Source organism: Pseudophryne corroboree, chromosome 6, assembly GCF_028390025.1.
Source record: "Pseudophryne corroboree isolate aPseCor3 chromosome 6, aPseCor3.hap2, whole genome shotgun sequence".
In the NCBI taxonomy this organism is placed as follows: Eukaryota; Metazoa; Chordata; class Amphibia; order Anura; family Myobatrachidae; genus Pseudophryne; species Pseudophryne corroboree.
The window spans coordinates 2,157,123-2,176,283 of NC_086449.1; the positions used below are offsets into that span (position 1 = coordinate 2,157,123).

Below are 19,161 nucleotides of genomic sequence, written 5' to 3' on the forward strand. Positions count from 1 at the left end.
CACCTCCATCCTGTATCTCTCTACTATTCCTGTACTGACCCCACACACACACAGCTGTCACTACACCTCCATCCTGTCCTGTATCTCTCTACTATTCCTGTACTGACCTCACACACAGCTCTATCACTACACCTCCATCCTATCCTGTATCTCTCTACTATTCCTGTACTGACCCCACACACACACAGCTGTCACTACAACTCCATCCTGTCCTGTATGTCTCTACTATTCCTGTACTGACCCCGCACACAGCTCTGTCACTACACCTCCATCCTGTCCTGTATCTCTCTACTATTCCTGTACTGACCCCACACACAGCTCTGTCACTACATCTCCATCCTGTCCTGTATCTCTCTACTATTCCTGTACTGACCCCGCACAAACAGCTCTGTCACTACACCTCCCATCCTGTCCTGTATCTCTTTACTATTCCTGTACTGACCCCACACACACAGCTCTGTCACTACACCTCCATCCTATCCTGTATCTCTTTACTATTCCTGTACTGACCCCACACACACAGCTCTGTCACTACACCTCCATCCTATCCTGTATCTCTCTACTACTCATGTACTGACCTCTCACACACACTCAGCTCTGTCACTACACCTCCATCCTGTCCTGTATCTCTCTACTATTCCTGTACTGACCCCTCACACACACAGCTCTGTCACTACACCTCCATCCTATCCTGTATCTCTCTACTGTTCCTGTACTGACCCCACACAGCACCGTCACTACACTTCCATCCTGTCCTGTATCTCTCTACTATTCCTGTACTGACCCCACACACACAGCTCTGTCACTATACCTCCATCCTGTCCTGTCTCTCACTACTATTCCTGTACTGACCTCACACACAGCTGTCACTACACCTCCATCCTGTCCTGTATCTCTCTACTATTCCTGTACTGACCCCATACACACAGCTCTGTCACTATACCTCCATCCTGTCCTGTATCTCTTTACTATTCCTGTACTGACCCCACACACACAGCTCTGTCACTACACCTCCATCCTATCCTGTATCTCTCTACTACTCCTGTACTGACCTCTCACACACACTCAGCTCTGTCACTACACCTCCATCCTGTCCTGTATCTCTCTACTATTCCTGTACTGACCCCTCACACACACAGCTGTCACTACACCTCCATCCTGTCCTGTATCTCTCTACTATTCCTGTACTGACCCCACACACACAGCTCTGTCACTACACCTCCATCCTGTCCTGTCTCTCACTACTATTCCTGTACTGACCCCACACACACAGCTCTGTCACTACACCTCCATCCTGTCCTGTATCTCTCTACTATTCCTGTACTGACCCCATACACACAGCTCTGTCACTAAACCTCCATCATGTCCTGTATCTCTCTACTATTCCTGTACTGACCCCACACACTCACACAGCTCTGTCACTAAACCTCCATCCTGTCCTGTATCTCTCTACTATTCCTGTACTGACCCCACACAGCACCGTCACTACACTTGCATCCTGTCGTGTATCTCTCTACTATTCCTGTACTGACCTCACACACACAGCTCTGTCACTACACCTCCATCCTGTCCTGTATCTCTCTACTACTCCTGTACTGACCCCTCACACACACAGCTCTGTCACTACACCTCCATCCTGTCCTGTATCTCTCTACTATTCCTGTACTGACCCCACACACACAGCTGTCACTACAACTCCATCCTGTCCTGTTTGTCTCTACTATTCCTGTACTGACGTCACACACAGCTCTGTCACTACACCTCCATCCTGTCCTGTATCTCTCTACTATTCCTGCACTGACCCCATACACACACAGCTGTCACTACACCTCTATCCTGTCCTGTATCTCTGCTATTCCTGTACTGACCCCACACACACAGCTCTGTCACTACACCTCCATCCTGTCCTGTATCTCTCTACTATTCCTGTACTGACCCCACACACACAGCTGTCACTACACCTCCATCCTGTCCTGTATCTCTCTACTACTCCTGTACTGACCTCTCACACACAGCTGTCACTACACCTCCCATCCTGTCCTGTATCTCTACTGTTCCTGTACTGACCCCGCACACAGCTCTGTCACTACTACACCTCCATCCTGTCCTGTATCTCTCTACTATTCCTGTACTGACCCCACACACAGCTCTGTCACTACATCTCCATCCTGTCCTGTATCTCTCTACTATTCCTGTACTGACCCCGCACAAACAGCTCTGTCACTACACCTCCATCCTGTCCTGTATCTCTTTACTATTCCTGTACTGACCCCACACACACAGCTCTGTCACTACACCTCCATCCTGTATCTCTCTACTATTCCTGTACTGACCTCACACACAGAGCTCTGTCACTACACCACCATCCTGTCCTGTATCTCTCTACTATTCCTGTACTGACCTCACACACACAGCTGTCACTACACCTCCATCCTGTATCTCTCTACTATTCCTGTACTGACCCCACACACACACAGCTCTGTCACTACAACTCCATCATGTCCTGTATCTCTCTACTACTCCTGTACTGACCTCACACACACAGCTCTGTCACTACACCTCCATCCTGTCCTGTACTGACACCTCACACACACAGCTCTGTCACTACACCTCCATCCTGTCCTGTATCTCTCTACTATTCCTGTACTGACCCCACACACACAGCTCTGTCACTACAACTCCATCATGTCCTGTATCTCTCTACTACTCCTGTACTGACCTCACACACACAGCTCTGTCACTACACCTCCATCCTGTCCTGTATCTCTCTACTATTCCTGTACTGACACCTCACACACACACACACAGCTGTCACTACACCTCCATCCTGTATCTCTCTACTATTCCTGTACTGACCCCACACACACACAGCTGTCACTACACCTCCATCCTGTCCTGTATCTCTCTACTATTCCTGTACTGACCTCACACACAGCTCTATCACTACACCTCCATCCTATCCTGTATCTCTCTACTATTCCTGTACTGACCCCACACACACACAGCTGTCACTACAACTCCATCCTGTCCTGTATGTCTCTACTATTCCTGTACTGACCCCGCACACAGCTCTGTCACTACATCTCCATCCTGTCCTGTATCTCTCTACTATTCCTGTACTGACCCCGCACAAACAGCTCTGTCACTACACCTCCCATCCTGTCCTGTATCTCTTTACTATTCCTGTACTGACCCCACACACACAGCTCTGTCACTACACCTCCATCCTATCCTGTATCTCTTTACTATTCCTGTACTGACCCCACACACACAGCTCTGTCACTACACCTCCATCCTATCCTGTATCTCTCTACTACTCATGTACTGACCTCTCACACACACTCAGCTCTGTCACTACACCTCCATCCTGTCCTGTATCTCTCTACTATTCCTGTACTGACCCCTCACACACACAGCTCTGTCACTACACCTCCATCCTATCCTGTATCTCTCTACTATTCCTGTACTGACCCCACACAGCACCGTCACTACACTTCCATCCTGTCCTGTATCTCTCTACTATTCCTGTACTGACCCCACACACACAGCTCTGTCACTACACCTCCATCCTATCCTGTATCTCTCTACTACTCCTGTACTGACCTCTCACACACACTCAGCTCTGTCACTACACCTCCATCCTGTCCTGTATCTCTCTACTATTCCTGTACTGACCCCTCACACACACAGCTGTCACTACACCTCCATCCTGTCCTGTATCTCTCTACTATTCCTGTACTGACCCCACACACACAGCTCTGTCACTACACCTCCATCCTGTCCTGTCTCTCACTACTATTCCTGTACTGACCCCACACACACAGCTCTGTCACTACACCTCCATCCTGTCCTGTATCTCTCTACTATTCCTGTACTGACCCCATACACACAGCTCTGTCACTAAACCTCCATCATGTCCTGTATCTCTCTACTATTCCTGTACTGACCCCACACACTCACACAGCTCTGTCACTAAACCTCCATCCTGTCCTGTATCTCTCTACTATTCCTGTACTGACCCCACACAGCACCGTCACTACACTTGCATCCTGTCGTGTATCTCTCTACTATTCCTGTACTGACCTCACACACACAGCTCTGTCACTACACCTCCATCCTGTCCTGTATCTCTCTACTACTCCTGTACTGACCCCTCACACACACAGCTCTGTCACTACACCTCCATCCTGTCCTGTATCTCTCTACTATTCCTGTACTGACCCCACACACACAGCTGTCACTACAACTCCATCCTGTCCTGTTTGTCTCTACTATTCCTGTACTGACGTCACACACAGCTCTGTCACTACACCTCCATCCTGTCCTGTATCTCTCTACTATTCCTGCACTGACCCCATACACACACAGCTGTCACTACACCTCTATCCTGTCCTGTATCTCTGCTATTCCTGTACTGACCCCACACACACAGCTCTGTCACTACACCTCCATCCTGTCCTGTATCTCTCTACTATTCCTGTACTGACCCCACACACACAGCTGTCACTACACCTCCATCCTGTCCTGTATCTCTCTACTACTCCTGTACTGACCTCTCACACACAGCTGTCACTACACCTCCCATCCTGTCCTGTATCTCTACTGTTCCTGTACTGACCCCGCACACAGCTCTGTCACTACTACACCTCCATCCTGTCCTGTATCTCTCTACTATTCCTGTACTGACCCCACACACAGCTCTGTCACTACATCTCCATCCTGTCCTGTATCTCTCTACTATTCCTGTACTGACCCCGCACAAACAGCTCTGTCACTACACCTCCATCCTGTCCTGTATCTCTTTACTATTCCTGTACTGACCCCACACACACAGCTCTGTCACTACACCTCCATCCTGTATCTCTCTACTATTCCTGTACTGACCTCACACACAGAGCTCTGTCACTACACCACCATCCTGTCCTGTATCTCTCTACTATTCCTGTACTGACCTCACACACACAGCTGTCACTACACCTCCATCCTGTATCTCTCTACTATTCCTGTACTGACCCCACACACACACAGCTCTGTCACTACAACTCCATCATGTCCTGTATCTCTCTACTACTCCTGTACTGACCTCACACACACAGCTCTGTCACTACACCTCCATCCTGTCCTGTACTGACACCTCACACACACAGCTCTGTCACTACACCTCCATCCTATCCTGTATCTCTCTACTATTCCTGTACTGACCCCACACACACAGCTGTCACTACAACTCCATCCTGTCCTGTATGTCTCTACTATTCCTGTACTGACCCCGCACACAGCTCTGTCACTACACCTCCATCCTGTCCTGTATCTCTCTACTATTCCTGTACTGACCCCACACACTCACACAACTCTGTCACTACACGTCCCATCCTGTATCTCTTTACTATTCCTGTACTGACCCCGCACAAACAGCTCTGTCACTACACCTCCATCCTGTCCTGTATCTCTTTACTATTCCTGTACTGACCCCACACACACAGCTCTGTCACTACACCTCCATCCTATCCTGTATCTCTCTACTACTCCTGTACTGACCTCTCACACACACAGCTCTGTCACTACACCTCCCATCCTGTCCTGTATCTCTCTACTACTCCTGTACTGACCTCTCACACACAGCTGTCACTACACCTCCATCCTGTCCTGTATCTCTCTACTACTCCTGTACTGACCTCTCACACACAGCTGTCACTACACCTCCATCCTGTCCTGTATCTCTCTACTATTCCTGTACTGACCCCACACACATAGCTCTGTCACTACACCTCCATCCTGTCCTGTATCTCTCTACTACTCCTGTACTGACCTCTCACACACAGCTGTCACTACACCTCCATCCTGTCCTGTATCTCTCTACTATTCCTGTACTGACCCCACACACAGCTCTGTCACTACACCTCCATCCTGTCCTGTATCTCTCTACTATTCCTGTACTGACCCCACACACACAGCTCTGTCACTACACCTCCCATCCTGTCCTGTATCTCTCTACTACTCTTGTACTGACCTCTCACACACAGCTGTCACTACACCTCCATCCTGTCCTGTATCTCTCTACTATTCCTGTACTGACCACACACAGCACCGTCACTACACTTTCATCCTGTCCTGTATCTCTCTACTATTCCTGTACTGACCCCACACACACACACAGCTGTCACTACACCTCCATCCTGTCCTGTATCTCTCTACTATTCCTGTACTGACCTCACACACAGCTCTGTCACTACACCTCCATTCTGTACTGTATCTCTCTACTATTCCTGCACTGACCCCATACACACACAGCTCTGTCACTACACCTCCATCCTGTCCTGTATCTCTCTACTATTCCTGTACTGACCCCACACACATAGCTCTGTCACTACACCTCCATCCTGTCCTGTATCTCTCTACTATTCCTGTACTGACCCCACACACACAGCTGTCACTACACCTCCATCCTGTCCTGTATCTCTCTACTACTCCTGTACTGACCTCTCACACACACAGCTCTGTCACTACACCTCCCATCCTGTCCTGTATCTCTCTACTACTCCTGTACTGACCTCTCACACACAGCTGTCACTACACCTCCATCCTGTCCTGTATCTCTCTACTATTCCTGTACTGACCTCACACACAGCTCTATCACTACACCTCCATCCTATCCTGTATCTCTCTACTATTCCTGTACTGACCCCACACACACAGCTGTCACTACAACTCCATCCTGTCCTGTATGTCTCTACTATTCCTGTACTGACCCCGCACACAGCTCTGTCACTACACCTCCATCCTGTCCTGTATCTCTCTACTATTCCTGTACTGACCCCACACACACAGCTGTCACTACACCTCCATCCTGTCCTGTATCTCTCTACTACTCCTGTACTGACCTCTCACACACACAGCTGTCACTACACCTACACCCTGTCCTGTATCTCTCTACTGACCCCACACACACAGCTGTCACTACACCTCCATCCTGTCCTGTATCTCTCTACTATTCCTGCACTGACCCCACACACAGCTCTATCACTACACCTCCATCCTGTCCTGTATCTCTCTACTATTCCTGTACTGGCCCCACACACAGCTCTGTCACTACTACCTACTAAATGGGGTAAAATTAGGGGATTCTGTACTGGAAAAGGACTTAGGTGTCCTCATAGATAGCAAGCTAAGCAGTAGTACCCAAAGTAGGACTGCAGCAAAGAAGGCTAATAAGATTTCTCTATCGTCCTAGTGGATGCTGGGGTTCCTGAAAGGACCATGGGGAATAGCGGCTCCGCAGGAGACAGGGCACAAAAGTAAAGCTTTCCGATCAGGTGGTGTGCACTGGCTCCTCCCCCTATGACCCTCCTCCAAGCCAGTTAGATTTTTGTGCCCGGCCGAGAAGGGTGCAATCTAGGTGGCTCTCCTAAAGAGCTGCTTAGAAAAGTTTAGCTTAGGTTTTTTATTTTACAGTGAGTCCTGCTGGCAACAGGATCACTGCAACGAGGGACTTAGGGGAGAAGAAGTGAACTCACCTGCGTGCAGGATGGATTGGCTTCTTGGCTACTGGACATCAGCTCCAGAGGGACGATCACAGGTACAGCCTGGATGGTCACCGGAGCCTTGCCGCCGGCCCCCTTGCAGATGCTGAAGTAAGAAGAGGTCCAGAATCGGCGGCAGAAGACTCCTCAGTCTTCTAAAGGTAGCGCACAGCACTGCAGCTGTGCGCCATTTTCCTCTCAGCACACTTCACACGGCAGTCACTGAGGGTGCAGGGCGCTGGGAGGGGGGCGCCCTGGGAGGCAAATGAATACCTATTTTGGCTAAAAATACCTCACATATAGCCTCCGGAGGCTATATGGAGATATTTAACCCCTGCCAGAATCAGTTAAGAGCGGGAGACGAGGCCGCCGAAAAAGGGGCGGGGCCTATCTCCTCAGCACACAGCGCCATTTTCCCTCACAGAAAGGCTGGAGGGAAGGCTCCCAGGCTCTCCCCTGCACTGCACTACAGAAACAGGGTTAAAACAGAGAGGGGGGGCACTAAATTGGCGTTAGAAATATATAAAAAAGATGCTATAAGGGAAAACACTTATATAAGGTTGTCCCTATATAATTATAGCGTTTTTGGTGTGTGCTGGTAAACTCTCCCTCTGTCTCTCCAAAGGGCTAGTGGGTCCTGTCCTCTATCAGAGCATTCCCTGTGTGTGTGCTGTGTGTCGGTACGTGTGTGTCGACATGTATGAGGACGATGTTGGTGAGGAGGCGGAGCAATTGCCTGTAATGGTGATGTCACTCTCTAGGGAGTCGACACCGGAATGGATGGCTTATTTAGGGAATTACGTGATAATGTCAACACGCTGCAAGGTCGGTTGACGACATGAGATGGCCGACAAACAATTAGTACCGGTCCAGACGTCTCAAAAACACCGTCAGGGGTTTTAAAACGCCCGTTTACTTTAGTCGGTCGACACAGACACAGACAGGGACACTGAATCCAGTGTCGACGGTGAATAAACAAACGTATTCCTTATTAGGGCCACACGTTAAAGGCAATGAAGGAGGTGTTTCATATTTCTGATACTACAAGTACCACAAAAGAGGGTATTATGTGGGATGTGAAAAAACTACCGTAGTTTTTCCTGAATCAGATAAATTAAATAAAGTGTGTGATGATGCGTGGGTTCCCCCCGATAGAAAATTATGGGCGGTATACCCTTTCCCGCCAGAAGTTAGGGCGCGTTGGGAAACACCCCTTAGGGTGGATAAGGCGCTCACACGCTTATCAAAACAAGTGGCGGTACCGTCTATAGATAGGGCCGTCCTCAAGGACCAGCTGACAGGAGGCTGGAAAAATATCATAAAAAGTATATACACACATACTGGTGTTATACTGCGACCAGCGATCGCCTCAGCCTGGATGTGCAGAGCTGGGGTGGCTTGGTCGGATTCCCTGACTAAAAATATTGATACCCTTGACAGGGACAGTATTTTATTGACTATAGAGCATTTAAAGGATGCATTTCTATATATGCGAGATGCACAGAGGGATATTTGCACTCTGGCATCAAGAGTAAATGCGATGTCCATATCTGCCAGAAGATGTTATGGACACGACAGTGGTCAGGTGATGCAGATTCCAAACGGCACAAAGGTGTATTGCCGTATAAAGGAAGAGGAGTTATTTGGGGTCGGTCCATCGGACCTGGTGGCCACGGCAACTGCTGGAAAATCCGCCGTTTTTACCCTAAGTCACATCTCTGCAGAAAAAGACACCGTCTTTTCAGCCTCAGTCCTTTTCGTCCCTATAAGATCATATCTGCCCAGGGATAGAGGAAAGGGAAGAAGACTGCAGCAGGCAGCCCATTCCCAGGAACAGAAGCGTTCCACCGCTTCTGACAAGTTCTCAGCATGGCGCTGAGACCGTACAGGACCCCTGGATCCTACAAGTAGTATCCCAGGGGTACAGATTGGAATGTCGAGACGTTTCCCCTTCGCAGGCTCCTGAAGTCTGCTTTACCAAGGTCTCCCTCCGACAAGGAGGCAGTATGGGAAAAAATTCACAAGCTGTATTCCCAGCAGGTGATAATTAAATTACCCCTCCTACTACAAGAAAAGGGGTATTATTCCACACTATATTGTGGTACTGAAGCCAGAAGGCTAGGTGAGACTTATTCTAAAAAAATTTTTGAACACTTACAAAGGTTCAAATCAAGATGGAGTCACTCAGAGCAGTGATAACGAACCAGGAAGAAGGGGACTATATAGTGTCCCGGGACATCAGGGATGCTTACCTCTATGTCCCAAATTTGCCCTTCTCACTAAGGGTACCTCAGGTTCGTGGTGCAGAACTGTCACTATCAGTTTCAGACGCTGCCGTTTGGATTGTCCACGGCACCCCGGGTCTTTACCAAGGTAATGGCCGAAATGATGATTCTTCTTCGAAGAAAAGGCGTCTTAATTATCCCTTACTTGGACGATCTCCTGATAAGGGCATAGTCCAGGGAACAGTTGGAGGTCGGAGTAGCACTATCTCGGATACTGCTACAACAGCACGGGTGGATTCTAAATATTCCAAAATCGCAGCTGATCCCGACGACACGTCTGCTGTGCCTAGGGATGATTCTGGACACAGTCCAGAAAAAGGTGTTTCTCCCGGAAGAGAAAGCCAGGGAGTTATCCGAGCTAGTCAGGAACCTCCTAAAAACAGTGCATCATTGCACAAGGGTCCTGGTAAAAATGGTGGCTTCCTACGAAGCAATTCCATTCGGCAGATTTCACGCAAGAACTTTTCAGTGGGATCTGCTGGACAAATGGTCCGGATCGCATCTTCAGATGCATCAGCGGATAACCCTATATCCAAGGACAAGGGTGTCTCTCCTGTGGTGGTTATAGAGTGCTCATCTTCTAGAGGGCCGCAGATTCGGCATTCAGGTTTGGATGCTGGTGACCACGGAGCCCAGCCCGAGAGGCTGGGGAGCAGTCACACAAGGAAAAAATTTCCAGGGAGTGTGATCAAGTCTGGAGACTTTTCTCCACATAAATATACTGGAGCTAAGGGTAAATTTATAATGCTCTAAGCTTAGCAAGACCTCTGCTTCAAGGTCAGCCGGTATTGATCCAGTGGGAAAAACATCACGGCAGTCGCCCACGTAAACAGACAGGGCGACACAAGAAGCAGGAGGGCAATGGCAAAAACTGCAAGGACTTTTCGCTGGGCGGAAAATCATGTGATAGCACTGTCAGCAGTGTTTCATCCCGGGAATGGAAACTGGGAAGCAGACTTCCTCAGCAGGCACGACCTCCACCCGGGAGAGTGGAAACTTCATCGGGAAGTTTTTTTCCACATGATTGTAAACCGTTGGGAAATACCAAAGGTGGACATGATGGCGTCCCGTCTGAACAAAAAACGGGACAGGTATTGCGCCAGGTCAAGAGACCCTCAGGCAATAGCTGTGGACGTTCTGGTAACACCGTGGGTGTACCAGTCGGTGTATGTGTTCCCTCCTCTGCTTCTCATACCTAAGGTGCTGAGAATTATAAGACGTAGAGGAGTAAGAACTAGACTCATGGCTCCGGATTGGCCAAGAAGGACTTGGTACCCGGAACTTCAAGAGATGCTTACAGAGGTCTTATGGCCTCTGCCGCTAAGAAGGGACTTGCTTCAGCAAGTACCATGTCTGTTCCAAGACTTACCGCAGCTGCGTTTGTCGGCATGGCGGTGGAAAGCCGGATCCTAAGGGAAAAAGGCATTCCGGAAGAGGTCATTCCTACCCTGGTCAAAGCCAGAAAGGAGGTGACCGCACAACATTATCACCACATGTGGCGAAAATATGTTGCGTGGTGTGAGGCCAGGAAGGCCCCACAAAGAAATTTCAACTCGGTCGTTTCCTGCATTTCCTGCAAACAGGAGTGTCTATGGGCCTCAAATTGGGGTCCATTAAGGTTCAAATTTCGGCCCTGTCGATTTTCTTCCAGAAAGAATTGGCTTCAGTTCCTGAAGTCCAGAAGTTTGTCAAGGGAGTATTGCATATACAACCCCCTTTTGTGCCTCCAGTGGCACTGTGGGATCTCAACGTAGTTCTGGGATTCCTCAAATCACATTGGTTTAAAACCAGTCAAATCTGTGGATTTGAAGCATCTCACATGAAAAGTGACCATGCTCTTGGCCCTGGCCTGGACCAGGCGAGTGTCAAATTGGTGGTTTTTTTCTCAAAAAAAGCCCATATCTGTTTGTCCATTCGGACAGGGCAGAGCTGCGGACTCGTCCCCAGTTCTCTCCCTAAGGTGGTGTCAGTGTTTCACCTGAACCAGCTTATTGTGGTGCCTTGCACCTACTAGGGACTTGGAGGACTCCAAGTTGCTAGATGTTGTCAGGGCCCTGAAAATATGTTCCAGGACGGCTGGAGTCAGGAAAACTGACTTGCTGTTATCCTGTATGCACCCAACAAACTGGGTGCTCTTGCTTCTAAGCAGACTATTGCTAGTTGGATGTGTAATACAATTCAGCTTGCACATTCTGTGGCAGGCCTGCCACAGCCAAAATATGTAAATGCCCATTCCACAAGGAAGATGGGCTCATCTTGGGCGGCTGCCCGAGGGGTCTCGGCTTTACAACTTTGCCGAGCAGCTACTTGGTCAGGGGCAAACACGTTTGCTAAATTCTACAAATTTGATACCCTGGCTAAGGAGGACCTGGAGTTCTCTCATTCGGTGCTGCAGAGTCATCCGCACTCTCCCGCCCGTTTGGGAGCTTTGGTATAATCCCCATGGTCCTTTCAGGAACCCCAGCATCCACTAGGACGATAGAGAAAATAAGAATTTACTTACCGATAATTCTATTTCTCGGAGTCCGTAGTGGATGCTGGGCGCCCATCCCAAGTGCGGATTATCTGCAATACTTGTACATAGTTACAAAAATCGGGTTGTTATTGTTGTGAGCCATCTTTTCAGAGGCTCCGCTGTTATCATACTGTTAACTGGGTTTAGATCACAAGTTGTACGGTGTGATTGGTGTGGCTGGTATGAGTCTTACCCGGGATTCAAAATTCCTCCCTTATTGTGTACGCTCGTCCGGGCACAGTACCTAACTGGCTTGGAGGAGGGTCATAGGGGGAGGAGCCAGTGCACACCACCTGATCGGAAAGCTTTACTTTTGTGCCCTGTCTCCTGCGGAGCCGCTATTCCCCATGGTCCTTTCAGGAACCCCAGCATCCACTACGGACTCCGAGAAATAGAATTATCGGTAAGTAAATTCTTATTATTAGCATGCATAAAACGGGGTATTGATGCTAGGGACGAGAGTATTATACTCCCGTTATATAAATCACTAGTGAGGCCACACCTTGAATACTGTGTACAATTCTGGGCACCATACTACAAAAAGGATATCCTGGAGCTTGAAAAGGTACAGAGGAGGGCGACCAAACTAATTAAGGGCATGGAGACGATGGACTACAAGGAAAGGCTTGAAAGGCTAGGCATGTTTACATTGGAAAAGCGGAGACTAAGAGGGGATATGATCAACATCTACAAATATATAAGGGGACAATACACAGAGCTTGCGCGGGACCTGTTTTTGGTTAGATCAACACAGAGGACTCGTGGACACTCGCTCAGGTTAGAGGAGAGGAGATTCCGCACAATACGGCGTAAAGGCTTTTTCACGGTAAGGACAATACGTGTTTGGAATTCCCTGCCCGAGGGAGTTGTAATGGCGGAATCTGTCAACACCTTTAAGAATGGGTTAGATAAATTCCTAATGGATAAGGATATCCAGGGGTATGGTGCATAGTCATGCATTATAGTTACTATAAATAGGGATAAAATGTAACGGCTGACAGCAGCATCAGTCAGAAATTTTAGTCAAATCATCATGCATAGGAGACCACAAATAGGTTGAACTCGATGGACAATTGTCTTTTTTCAACCTCAGATACTATGTTACACCTCCATCCTGTCCTGTATCTCTCTACTATTCCTGTACTGACCCCACACACAGCTCTGTCACTACCTCTATCCTGTCCTGTATCTCTCTACTATTCCTGTACTGACCCCCCCCCCACACACAGCTATATCACTACACCTCCATCCTGTCCTGTATCTCTCTCTACTATTCCTGTACTGACCCCACACACACACACAGCTATATCACTACACCTCCATCCTCAGCAGTAACCAGCATGGCCTATCTTACCTGATCATTGAGCCAGTTCTGTCCATACAGGGTGCCCAGATCATCCATGCTTAGCACATGCCTCTTGTAAGTAACACGGAAGGTGCGCAGCAGATTGTTCCCAGGTAGACGCTGATAGGACTGGATGACGTGTTGTACAACAGCTCTCCTGCAGCATGGAATTCACAGCTGCAGAACACTATACAGCCAGCTTCCCCCCTGCCCAACACACAGCATGCACCCTATCCAGACCCAGACTTACCTGGCTGGTGTAGAGAACGGCTGCTGGAACACATCTTCCAACTTGTCCAACACTTCTTCTGTTCCCAGCGGTATCAGGCTTCCATAAGACTGGAGAAACTGGTCCAGAATACCTGGGAAAGAGAGCGTCGGAACTGTCACTTACTCGTAGCCCTGACGTGTGCAGTCTGCGTACCAATAATACACCACTGTACAGTCCGCATATGAAAAACCATTTTAGTGCACTGTCATTTTGCAGGAGGGGGGGGGGGGGGGGGGGGGGGGGGGGGCTTCTGTGACAAAGGATTGAATAAATATTCAGAAAAAATGCCCTCACTCTGTACGCAGGCCACGTGCTCCTCTGTCAACGCAGGGGGTGGGGCTTCCTTTTCTGGAGGTGGGGTTAAGCCATCTTGCCTGTGGGGTCCATTTGGGGCTGGGATCTCTTGGGTTCCAATACTGCAGACGTTGGTAATGAGGATGGTGTCCGACTCTGCAGGTAGCGGAGAGAACCCATTGGGAAGTCCGAGAGGGTGACCTGAGGGAAGACAAAGACGTGGTGACGGAGGACGGGCATGAGAGGGGATTTATTAGTGGGGGGGTTTACAGTGACCTTCCTCACCTGTCTCCCCTTCAGCTAAATGATTGCCCAGCGATGCTTCTTCAATACACCCTCTGCGCTTTCCCAACTGCAGACCCACAGAGCCGCCTCCGCCTTCCCTTCTCCTGCCCCAAATCCGCCTCCGCCTGGCCCCCAGGCTCCCCCATATTTTCCAGTAGAAGGGCAGTGAAATTGGCCGCTTGAAGAGGTGCAGGGAAAGCGAGCGCATAACCCGCATCTTCTGGCTCCTCCCTTTCCTCTGTGGGCGTCTGCACGGCTTTCTCAGCTGTGGTTCCTCTTCTTCCTCCTCTTCCTCCCAGTATCGACCTTCCGGGGTCTGGAAAAGCTTGACATGTTTCCCATGAGGCAGTAGGTGGCTGGATAGGGGAGGAAGATGGCGTTGTACCGGGGTGTGCCTCATTATGATCTAGAAGGAAGAAGTGACCGCTCGTTTAGTCTATATTATATACACAAAGGCCACGCCCTGGGCCTGCGAGCACAAGATTGGCCAATCACAGCGGCTTTATGTGTATAAATGACGGGGCAGTGATCAGAGTCAGTATGGCACAGTGCGGGGGATACACCGGAGTCACACACACACAGATGTATAGCACCGTGTCTGCTCACCACAAGACATGTATGGCACACAGAAGCAGAACGGGCATGCAGCGATACGTACAGGTATGAATGCCGCAGATAAACATTCTACAACAGAGTAAGAGGGGGTGCAGTGGGGGGTGGGGGGTGGGGGGGTGGGGGGGTTACTATACGGACATAATGCAGGGTACAATGTGGGGCTTTATTATTACATTTTATTTATAAGGCGCCACAAGTGTTTTGCGGCGTGTGTACGGCAGACATTAGAACAGTACAGGGTGCACGGAACGCGACATTACAGTAAGTGAGAAGCTATAACAGAGCACAGGTAACAATTATCACCACAGCCGACACGTAAGGAAGCACAGGAGTAATTGGCGGCCGGCCATTGGAAGATGAATAGTCATGAGTGAGAGGAGCTGCGGGTACAGACATTCACCGGGTAGGAGGGAGCTGTAATTGAAATGTAAAAGGGCCCTGCAACAAGGAGCTAACAATCTAAAGGGAGGGAGAGACAGACAGGCGGCGTGAGGCATAAGAAAGGGGAAGGTGGCAGGAAGTAAGCAGAAATGGCCGAGGCATGAGGCAGGGGAGAGCAACCTCGAGACTAGGTTATGCAGAAGGGTGCAGATGTAATGCAGGGTACAATGGGAAGAGGCGATACAAACGTAATGAAGGGGGGGAGGGGGGATTCAGCTGCATGGCAGGGTATAATTTGGGTGGGGTGGGGGGAAAACAGAGGTAATGCAGGTCCATACTGGGGGGATATACAACTGCTAGGCATGGTAATAATGGGGGAGGGGGATACAGAGGTAATGCAGGGTATAACGGGGGATATATAGCTGCTAGGTAGGGTATAATGCAGGGTACAGAGGTAATGCAGGGTGTAACGGGGGGGGGGGGGGGGGGGAGGGGGGATATACAGCTGCAGGGTATAATGGGGGGGGGATACAGAGGTAATGCAGGGTATAGCAAGGGACATACAGATGCATGGCAAGGTATAATGGGGTGGGGGTGACATACAGCTGCATGGCAGGGTATAATGGGGGGATACAGAGGTAATACAGGGTATAGCGGGGAGGGGGGGATATACAGCTGCTGGGCAGGGTATAATGGGGGGATACAGAGGTAATGCAGGGTATAGACGGGGGGATATACAGCTGCATGGCAGGGTATAATGCAGGGTACAGAGGTAATGCAGGGGGGGGGGGATATACAGCTACAGGGTATAATGGGGGGGGGGGGGGGAGATACAGAGGTAATGCAGGGTATAGCAAGGGACATACAGATGCATGGCAAGGTATAATGGGGTGGGGGTGACATACAGCTGCATGGCAGGGTATAATGGGGGGATACAGAGGTACTACAGGGTATAGCGGGGAGGGGGGGATATACAGCTGCTGGGCATGGTATAATGGGGGGATACAGAGGTAATGCAGGGTATAGCAGGGGGGATATACAGCTGCTGGGCAGGGTAGAACGGGGGGATACAGAGGTAATGCAGGGTATAGCAGGGGGGATATACAGCTGCTGGGCAGGGTATAATGGGGGGGGATACAGAGGTAATGCAGGGTATAGCCGGGGGGATATACAGCTGCTGGGCAGGGTATAATGGGGGGGGGATACAGAGGTAATGCAGGGTATAGCCGGGGGGATATACAGCTGCTGGGCAGGGTATAACAGGGGGATACAGAGGTAATGCAGGGTATAGCCGGGGGGATATACAGCTGCTGGGCAGGGTATAACGGGGGGATACAGAGGTAATGCAGGGTATAGCCGGGGGGATATACAGCTGCATGGCAGGGTATAATGGGGGGATACAGAGGTAATGCAGGGTATAACGGGTGGGGGGGGGAGGGGGGATATACAGCTGCAGGGCATAATGGGGGGGATACAGAGGTAATGCAGGGTATAGCAAGGGACATACAGATGCATGGCAAGGTATAATAGGGTGGGGGTGACATACAGCTGCATGGCAGGGTATAATGGGGGGATACAGAGGTAATACAGGGTATAGCGGGGGGGGGGGGATATACAGCTGCTGAGCAGGGTATAATGGGGGGATACAGAGGTAATGCAGGGTATAGCCGGGGGGATATACAGCTGCATGGCAGGGTATAATGGGGGGATACAGAGGTAATGCAGGGTATAGCCGGGGGGGATATACAGCTGCATGGCAGGGTATAATAGGGGGATACAGAGGTAATGCAGGGTATAGCCGGGGGGATATACAGCTGCACGGCAGAATATAATAGGGGAGTGACATACAGCTACTGGGCAGGGTATAACGGGGGGGATACAGAAGTAAAGAATGGTATAGCAGGGGGACATAGCTGAATGGCAGTGTATAATGGGGGGATACAGAGGTAATGCAGGGTATAGCAGGGGGGGATATACAGCTGCTGGGCAGGGTATAATGGGGTGGGGGTGACATACAGCTGCATGGCAGGGTATAATGGGGGGATACAGAGGTAATACAGGGTATAGCGGGGGGGGGGATATACAGCTGCTGAGCAGGGTATAATGGGGGGATACAGAGGTAATGCAGGGTATAGCCGGGGGGATATACAGCTGCATGGCAGGGTATAATAGGGGGATACAGAGGTAATGCAGGGTATAGCCGGGGGGATATACAGCTGCACGGCAGAATATAATAGGGGAGTGACATACAGCTACTGGGCAGGGTATAACGGGGGGGATACAGAAGTAAAGAATGGTATAGCAGGGGGACATAGCTGAATGGCAGTGTATAATGGGGGGATACAGAGGTAATGCAGGGTATAGCAGGGGGGGATATACAGCTGCTGGGCAGGGTATAATGGGGGGGGGGGTGACATACATCTGCATGGCAGGGTATAACGGGGGGATACAGAAGATAATGCAGGGTATAGCGGGGGGGGGGGATATACAGCTGCATGGCAGGGTAAAATGGAGAGGTGGGTATGTAGCCGCTGGTAAGGGTTATAATGAGGGGATATACAGCCGCTGGGCAGGGTATAATGGGGGGAACACACTGGTGATGCAGGGTATAGCAGGGGGGATATACAGCTGCTGGGCAGGGTATAATGGGGGGATACAGAGGTGATGCAGGGTACAGCACGGGGGGATATACAGCTGGTGGGCAGGGTATAACGGGGGACACACACAATGGTTATGCAGGGTATAGCAGGGGGCATATACAGCTGCTGGGTAGGGTAAACGGGAGGGGGGGGGCAGAGGTAATGCAGGTTATAGCGGGGGGGAGATATACAGCTGCATGGCAGGGTATAATGGGGGGACACAACGGTAATGCAGGGTATAGCAGGGGGCATATACAGCTGCTGGGCAGGGTAAAACGGGGGGGGGGGGCACAGAGGTAATGCAGGGTATAGCGGTGGGGGGGGGAAGAGATATACAGCTGCATGGCAGGTTATAACAGGGGACACACTGGTAATGCAGGGTATAGCAGGGGGGATATACAGCTGCTGGGCAGGACATAACGGGGGGTGGGGGTGGACACAATGATAATGCATGGTATAGCAGGGGAGATATACAGCTGCATGGCAGGGTATAATGGGGGGACAATGGTAATGCAGGGGGGGTATACAGTTGCTGGGCAGGGGATAACGGGGGGCACAATGATAATGCATGGTATAGCAGGGGGGATATACAGCTGCATGGCAGGATATAATGAAGGGAACACACTGGTAATGCAGGGACTAGCAGGGGGATATACAGCTGCATGGCAGGGTATAATGGGGGGGGACACAATGGTAATGCAGGGGGGATACACAGTTGCTGGGCAGGGGGTATACAGCTGCTGGGCAGGGGGTATACAGCTGCATGGCAGGGTATAATGAGGGGAACACACTGGTAATGCAGGGACTTGCAGGGGGATATACAGCTGCTGGGCAGGGGGTATACAGCTGCATGGCAGGGTATAATGGGGGAGGTGCGGGCCCGGGCGGGAGGCGGAACGCCGGGGGAAAGGAGGGGAGCACCGGGCCCTCACATGTCCGCAGATCCGGCGCAGGGCTCCCCGTGTCCTCTCATCCCCTTCCCGGTCTCCGGGTCGCGCTCTTTTCTCTCTG

General features: G+C 50.4%; 1 protein-coding gene across 1 annotated transcript in view; it reads right to left on the bottom strand.

Annotated features, from left to right (window-relative positions):
* Positions 1–19,155, bottom strand: part of SENP3 (SUMO specific peptidase 3) — a 66,930-nt gene extending 47,775 nt beyond the window's left edge. Inside the window, exons 1-5 of the mRNA XM_063930675.1 lie at positions 19,083–19,155; positions 14,516–14,921; positions 14,231–14,431; positions 13,916–14,027; positions 13,675–13,822 (exon numbers count right to left, since the gene is read on the bottom strand). Of these exons, the coding sequence (XP_063786745.1) occupies positions 13,675–13,822; positions 13,916–14,027; positions 14,231–14,431; positions 14,516–14,915 (861 nt within the window). The 5' untranslated portion in view covers positions 14,916–14,921; positions 19,083–19,155. The remainder of the gene's footprint in view (positions 1–13,674; positions 13,823–13,915; positions 14,028–14,230; positions 14,432–14,515; positions 14,922–19,082) is intronic.
* Positions 19,156–19,161: the final 6 nt, after the last annotated feature.